At 45.3% G+C, this 8025-nt stretch overlaps 1 protein-coding gene across 1 annotated transcript in view; it reads right to left on the bottom strand.

The window, feature by feature from the left end:
• Positions 1–87: 87 nt before the first annotated feature.
• The window catches only part of zfpm1 (zinc finger protein, FOG family member 1), a 112034-nt gene continuing 104096 nt past the window's right edge, over positions 88–8025 (bottom strand). Inside the window, exon 9 of the mRNA XM_008412557.3 lies at positions 88–7516. Coding sequence (XP_008410779.1) covers positions 4962–7516 — 2555 coding nt within the window. The 3' untranslated portion in view covers positions 88–4961. The remainder of the gene's footprint in view (positions 7517–8025) is intronic.

Raw genomic sequence — 8025 nt, 5'->3', positions numbered from 1 at the left:
AAAACAAATTGAGTGAGGAGCAGGCGGCGAGGAGTCAAGGACTTCCTCTCAGGTACGCAGGAGAAACTCAGACTCACTCTGAACCACTCAGTGTCTCTCAGAACGTTTTATTTCCCATGCATAGTTTGGACAAGAGTGTAGTGGAGCTGAAAAAAAAATATAAAAAACATTGAAATAAAAGTGTTTGACATTCGATGTGATTTTCTCCATTATAGACAAAGGAATCATTACAAAAAACATGTTGAATTAATTAAAACGTAAAAAGTAAAATCTTTGAAAAAGTCCTTCAAGGTGAGCGATGACGCATTCAGGCCGGGAAAAAGTGCTGCGTAACATAAATACGTTAGAAAAAAAAAAAAAAAGTAGCTAAAACTAAAAACATTCAGCACATTTTGACACAGTGCAACAAACTGGGGCTGAGTTCAACTGGGTGCTCGGTTCCCTCAGAGCTGCAGAGTCCAGCGGGGCGACGAACGGCATGAAAACGACTCAAACACGCAAAAAATCCTGCCAACCACTTCTGTCTGCCTTTGAAATGAGACAAAACTAACTTATGAGAAACGTTTCAACAAGATATAAGAGCTTTAAGTCAATAATTATTAAAAAGTTCTTGTTCCACTGGCAGGTTATAACAAAACATTTTCCCCTTGTTATAAGTGAAATCATGTGAAACAAGTAGGAGTTATTGGCTCAAAACAAGCTTCTGAACATTTACTTATAAATTAGTTTTGTCTTATTTCAAGTGTCTGAAAATATCTGCATTATAAAGTAGACAAAAATACTTGGTATCATTTATGTTTTTGCAGTGAATGTTTGTCTTCCTGTCACTGTGGCAACAGATCCGAGTTTCAGGCTGCAGGAAACACCAGCAGCTAAAAACTGAAGGAGAATTTGGGAACTTTTACTCTGATAAAACTTTACTAGCATGTTCCAGAAATCAGAGATCTGAATATTTTACATATAAACACAAACAGGATTTACTAAGAGGACCTGGAAATGGATGGAGACCAAACCACAACGCATCAAAACCTACTTCCTGTCAGGAAGCGCTCTGAGCATGCCCAGAAAATCCACCAGTTAGTCGCATAATAAATTTAAACGGAAATAAACTGAAGAGCAATTATTAGACTCTGTAATGCAGTTTAATACGGTTTCAGTTGTTTATTGTTTTTATTTTTTCTGGTTGTTCTGTTTATTTTCTGGGGGAGATTTAACATGTCTTCCAGCTCCACTGTGTGTCTTTTGCACAATTAATGTTTATTTATGTTTAAGATTGCAACCTTTAATTATTATCATCAATATTTTACTTAAACGACCTCAAAAGAACGATGTTATTTATTGCAATAATTTCTGCAACAACTTATAGTTCTGTGAAGTTTGTTACTGTAAAAGGCCTAATTGTGCATTTAGGAGCTCGACACCAATCTGTGCTATTCGCATAAAAAAGAGCAAAATGGAATTACAAAAATAAATGTGCTTAATTGAAAGAAAAAAAAAACCTCAAGGCAGCAGCATTTTGTTTGTGAAGAGGCAGTCACTAGAGGGCGCACTCTGTCCGTTTGGATTACACTGTAAAAATAACTACGGCCAAAACTTGAATAAAACTTAAATCAGGATTTTATAAAAACTGAAAGACATATCAAATAGCCAAATCTTAAGAAGACAGACTGACATCTTTTAACTTGTTTAGAAGTTGACTGGACTTTCTAAGTTGAAGTAGTAAACTGTCAAAAAGCACAAAGTTTTGCTGGATTTGGCAGAATTTTTAAGGTTTTACATTCATTCAGTACTGGTTCCACAGACAGAAAATGTCTTGTTTAATGGTTTATAAGTTTTTTCAGTCAACATTAGGGGATTATTGACCTAAAACAAGCTCCTATGTCTTTCTGAAAAGTTATTTCAAGTTTACACTCAAACTTAGACCAAAGAACTTGGCAGGATTTTGTGTTTTTCAGCATCGCGGTCATGGTAAGATCAAACCGCAGATCTATAGAGCGTGATGAAATGTCTCTCTGACATGAGAAATGGTGATAACGCCTAGCTGTGACATGCTAAGAGCGCAGCAGGTCACGTTTCCAACCATGTCCAGAAGATTGTCTAGGTCCAAAACAGAGTAGCAAGGTCTTCATCCAGTGTGAAAGTTATTCATGAATCCTTCATTATGTCTCATTTAACAGAATTTTCTAGGTGATAATTGGTGGCATCCAGGTTAAATCTGGTCAAACTGGTAGTTTTATTGCCTATAAACCTCCCAGTCAGAAACCCTGACTGGGTCACATGACCAACCAGCAGAAAACCAATTATTAACCGTTGTATTTGAGCAAAGCCTCGGTATTGTATGGTACGTTTCAGAGCGATTTGGTACGTTGTTTAGTCCGTTTCAATTATAAAAGCGGGACATTTGACTGACCCGAACCATTTCTGGGCTCCATTTAGTTCTAGGTCCATAATGGTACGATGAGGTTGGAGCGACTGCTGTCACAACAGTCCCGACTGCAAAAACACCAAATCTTACCAAGTATCTTGGTTTTGTTTCTAGTGTAAATATCTTAGTTAATGTCAAATAAGACTAAATTAACTTACAAGTAACTTTTCAGTAAGACACAGGAGCTTGTTTTAAATCCTTGATCTGGATGAAAATGTACTTGTTCCCATTGTCATATTATTTTATGCTGCTAAGCATAAAATTGGGATTTTCCTCTTGTCAATTTCTGAGTTTGAAAAATAAAAAAAATTGCTAGAAAAATTAATCTGAGAAATATGCTTGAAAAAACATGAACATATTTAAGTTTAGCAGTAAAAAATCTTTGATTGTTGGAATTTTCAAAAGTAAAAAATTCCAGATTTTTAAGCTCAGAAATTTCTGTGTTTTTTCTAGAAATTTTCTGAAATTAATCTAAAAAATTCTGAGTTGTTTCTAACAAATGTTTATGCTCAGAAATTTACTTGTCTTTTCTAGAAAACATCTGTGTGTTTTGTTGGAACCACTTTTTTTCTATCTACAAAATGTTAATGTTCTGGTGCAAATATCTTGAAATAAGACCAAAATAACTTAAGTAACTTTTCAGCAATTATAGGAGCTGGTTTTAGATAAATAAGTCCTTAAAGCTGATTAAGAAACTCGTTCCACTGGCAGAATATTTCACTTTTAACAAGAGATTTTCAGGCTGCACAGTGGCGCAGTTGGTAGAGCTGTTGCCTTGCAGCAAGAAGGTTCTGGGTTCGATTCCCGGCCCCGGTCTTTCTGCATGCTCAGGGAGAACATGCAAGTTCTCCCTGTGCATGGTGGGTTTTCTCCGGGTACTCTGGTTTCCTCCCACAGTCCAAAAACATGACTGTCAGGTTAATTGGCCTCTCTAAATTGTCCCTAGGTGTGAGTGTGTGTGTGCATGGTTGTGTGTCTCTGTGTTGCCCTGCGACAGACTGGCGACCTGTCCAGGTGACCCCGCCTCTCGCCCGGTACGCCAGCTGGAGATGGGCACCAGCAACCCCCATGACCCCACTGAGGGACAGTGGGGTCATGGGTGTAAGTGGATGGATGGACAAGAGATTTTCAGTCTCATCAACATTAATAACTTATTTACTTAAAACAAGCTCCTCCATCTTGCTGAAAAGTTACTTGTGAGTTAGTTTTGCCTTATTTCAAGTGTGTCAAGATACTAGAAACTAGACCAAAAATACTTGGTGAGATTTCAACAAACACCTACTGTAACAGAGAGGGGACAAACCAAACCAACGGCATTTAGCAGTAGTTCTAACTTAGCCACTAGGTGGCACTAAATCCCACATAATGGACCTTTAAATCAGCAGCAAAAAATAGTTTTGTTTGTTAATTTCTTAATTTTGACAATTTACAGGCTGCTTATGTGTCTGATCAGATCAAATCCAAAATGTTGGAAGAATAAATAGCATTCTGAGGGAACGAGGTTAAAATGAGTTTAGTTTTTCAGGCCGTGAAGCTTTAAGTGCCAGTCGATCAGACTGAGTGATGATGTGACAGATCGCCCCCACTGCGTCCTGATGCGTCCTTTCCAAATCAAAAAGTATTCACAGTTTGAGCTAACACTGTCCTGCTGCATGGGAACATGTAGCGTAAACACAATGTTGTGCCTTCATCACCGGGTAAAAACTAATTTAACCTGAAACCCGCAGGGCTTCATCATCATCTTCAACAATCAGCGAGCCGCTGCGATCTAATCGAACATCTAATCAGCAACAAGCAGAGACGAAAAATAAAAAATTTAAATGAACACAACCCTCACCACCAGCTAACAAAACGCTAACGTGATAATAACAAAGCTCAGTGTGATCCCAGTGATTACTGTGAGAAGATATTACATATCTACACTTAGAAAAGTCACTTCAGCACACCTGATCCAAACACGGCCTTCGAACATTATGAAAAAATATACAAATAAAAAATACAAATACTCTCAGACAACAGGTAGGTAGTTTTCTGTCGACGTGAAATCAGTGAGGACTCAAAGATAAATATTTCACATTTCTTTTCTCCCTTGCTCTTTGAAGAAAAACTAAAAATAATGTTGCGCGTATGAAAAGAAAGTGTCCATCCTTCGGTAAATTAGTAACACGGTGATCTCTGCTTCTTCCACCCAGAAAAAAACAAACTAGAAAAAGAGCCAGTGTTGAAACAAAAGCATATCATAGATTTCTGTTTTTCAGACATCATACATTATGCACAGAGAATAAAAACATTAACAACGATTGAGTCTGTTTGAAATATCCCTCCGTTCAGGTCGGGAAGGTGAAGAGGACGTGTCTCAGCTCTTAGTGTGTGAAAACTGACCCATCTGGAGACGAAACCACTGAGTTCGTAACACCACCTGCAGAGGATGGGACGTAACAGTCATCCGTGTCGGTTCCTCCAGCAGGGGGCGCCTCTCTGCGTTCAATCCACTCAGAAAGACACGGGAGACGGGGAAGAAGAGAGATTAGAGAGCTCACTTGACGTGTTCAGCGCTGTGGGAGGAGCAGTAGTATTTCTTGTGAGCTATGAACGTGGAAAGGCTGCTGAACTTGATGTTGCACAGCCGGCAGAAGCGGGAGTTACCGTTCTGGACCGGAGAGATTACCGCCGTTTTGGGTCCGGCGATGGGATTGGATGCCGTGCTCTCGGGAAGGTGGACGGGCGCCACCTTCTCCCGCAGAGCTTCAGGCACGGGTGAGACAGTTAGAGAGGGGGCGCGGGGCGGAGACACGGGCAGGGGCGAGGCAGAAGAAGGCGATCCTCCCCCTGCTGACGGGCTGCCGTTCACCTGCGGGGACGCAGGGGAAGCGGCGCCGCTGCAGGTCTGTCCGTTAACGCTGTCTCTGTGGACACGGGAGGCCATCTTGGCCTGCTTGGTGGGGGTGGTGGCGCCGGTGACCTCATCCCTGGGACTGAGGCTTGGGCTGCGGCTGACCGCCCTGCTGGGCCGCGGCGGGGTCTCCGGCGGAGGCTGAACGGTTAAGACCAGCCCATGGGTGGTCTTGAAGTGCTCCACCAGGTCGCAGGTGATGGGTCGGTTCGGACAGTACGGGCAGACCGCTAGGGAGGAACTGGCAGCCGCTCCTTTAGCTCCGGCTCCTGGAGTGGCTGCGAGTGTTGCATGCGAGGGAGATGCAGCACCAGAAGCGGGTAAGGCAGAGGGGCGCGGGCTGGGGGATGCCCCTTGACCCTGGGTGACCCACTCAGCAGGCAAAGCTTTAGCCTCAGCAGGATGGAGGAGGTCCAGCCGCTCCTGTTGGGGTCTGCTCTTAGGGGAAGTGGAGGCCGACCTCTTGAGCCTGTGAAGCTGCTCCAGGGTGTGGGGCTGCAGAGTGGTGGCCGGGCAGTAGTAGGTCTTATGGGCCAGGTAGTTCTCAATGCTGTTGAAGCTGATGCTGCAGGCGGTGCACTTGTGGTAATCGGTAAGAGGAAGAGCCGGGAGAATACCGCCGCCACTGTTGTGCCGAGGAGTCTCCCTCAAACGAGGTCTCTTGCTCAGGTCTATGGGGCCATCTCCTTCGGGGCTGGAGCCACCCGCACCGCCGGGAGAGACTTCCTGCTTCACCACCAAACCCAGAACGGAGGGAGAGGGAGCAGAAGCCCCGGAGGTGGCAGCAGCAGCGGCGGCATTAGCTAGCGCCTCTGTTCGAGCCATGTGGATCTCGTACATCTTTTTCCTCTTGCGAGTGCGGATGGGCTGAGGGAGGAAGGCCGCGGTGTTGGAGGTCTTGGACATGTGGGTGGCCCGGTGGTTGGATGGGTCATGGCGAGACGCGCAGTAGAACCGTTTGTGAATGGTGTAGTTGTCATGACGGCTGAAGCGGATGTTGCAGGCCTCGCAGAAGGTTTTGTTAGGGTCGTCTTCCATGTCCTCTGTAGAACCGCTGGCAGGACTTTGACTGCCTTCGCTTGCCCTTCCTCCTCCACCACCTTCACCCTCTGAAGAGGACGACACTCCTTCTTTCCCTGCAGGAGTTTCTGTCTTTACCTCAACCACCCTCTTAGATTCTGCCACTCCGGTTCCTGCAGGAGGCTCAGAGTTCGTTGGAGAGACGGATGCAGCTCTGCTTGATGCGCCGATCTGAGGAGACGAGCTGGGAAGTCCGCCAGAAGCTGCTGGCGCAGAGACTCCAGACCCTGAGGCCGAGCTCGCACCCTCTCCCTGGTGTCTGCTGGAGCAGTAAAGCCTTTTATGTGCATAGTAGTTGTTGATGTTATTGAAGGTGATGTCACACTCAAAGCAGGTGGCTCCTTTCTGGGGTGGAGTGGCAGTGGCTGCAGCTGCAGTCGCGGTAGGTCCAGAGGTGAAGAAGGCGGCCGGGTTGCTCTGAACAACCGCCTGGCCCTGTTTCAGCCGACTGTGGACCATCTCGGACATCTTTGCCAGGATCTCTGATGCCTGTGGCAGGATGGCTGCTTCAGGGTTGAACATGTACTGGGGAAGGAAGATTGATCCTCCTGCGACGCCTGAACCTGTTCCTCCAACGTGGGCAGGACTGGAACCAGGTGTGGGACTGGTTGGTTCGGCCTTGACGGTTGGGTTAGGGGGACTCTTTGGAGAGTTTGATGTCTGACAGGAAGAGGACATGGTTATCTCTTCCTTTGTCGTCTTTCGAACTTCTTGATCCGGATCCTCTCCACCGCCACCCTCCTCCTCCTCCCCATCCTCTTTCATCTCCATCTGCTGCTCCTCCGTCTCAGACTCTGACTGCGGCTCCTCCTTGATCTTCAGCTCTGAAATCTGAGCGTCAGGAGAACTGAAGTCTCGAGGCGTTGCTGATCCCCCGTTTGCTCCTGGACTTGATGAATCTGGTTTGGGAACACAGGCTAGTGGTTCCCTCTCATGTGGGGACAGTTGGGGCTGCTCGGCCGACGAGGGGGTGCTCTGACGAGGAGTGGGGCTCCTTTCAGCCGGGACCCTGACCTCCAGGTGGGTCCGAACATGCTGCTGCAGCTGGGCGGGCGAGTCAGAGTTATGGCCGCAAACCTGACACTTGAGCACCACACCGGAGTCTCCAGGGCTCAGACCTGCCGATGATAGTGAGTGTTAATACAAACCCTAATGACAGAAACACAAAGTCTTGGTAGCTGCATTTACATTGACCATAAAATTATGCAAAATGGCATTACAAAAATAAATAGGATTAATGGAAACACGACAATTTTCCAAAACTGCAATGGAAACACTTTTTGCGCATTATGCCAGATTGTATAAAACAGCAACGCTATTATTTGTAGGCACTGGCCTCCTTGGACAATGAGCAGCTGGCTCCACCAGAGCTCTCACAGCATCGCTCAGTTCATCCAAAGTTCATTTGTCATTTAAATGTGTTGAGTCCATAGCCCTTCTGTAAATCTGCTGACTACAATTTCCCCAAAACACTGAGTACATGTAGCCACTACTAAGTAAATGGGGCTTATTGCTCCAACGCCCAAATGAGACGTCAACGTCTCCTCTAATGGCTGAAAGGTGATGAACGCTAGCACCACAGCTGAAATATGAATGCATGTCATGTAAATGTTTACATCCATGATTT

The sequence above is a fragment of the Poecilia reticulata genome, chromosome 6, assembly GCF_904066995.2.
Source record: "Poecilia reticulata chromosome 6, P_reticulata-male-v2, whole genome shotgun sequence".
Lineage (NCBI taxonomy): Eukaryota > Metazoa > Chordata > Actinopteri > Cyprinodontiformes > Poeciliidae > Poecilia > Poecilia reticulata.
Note: the sequence above shows the minus strand (reverse complement) of the source record. Positions and strands in the feature narration are given on the sequence as shown.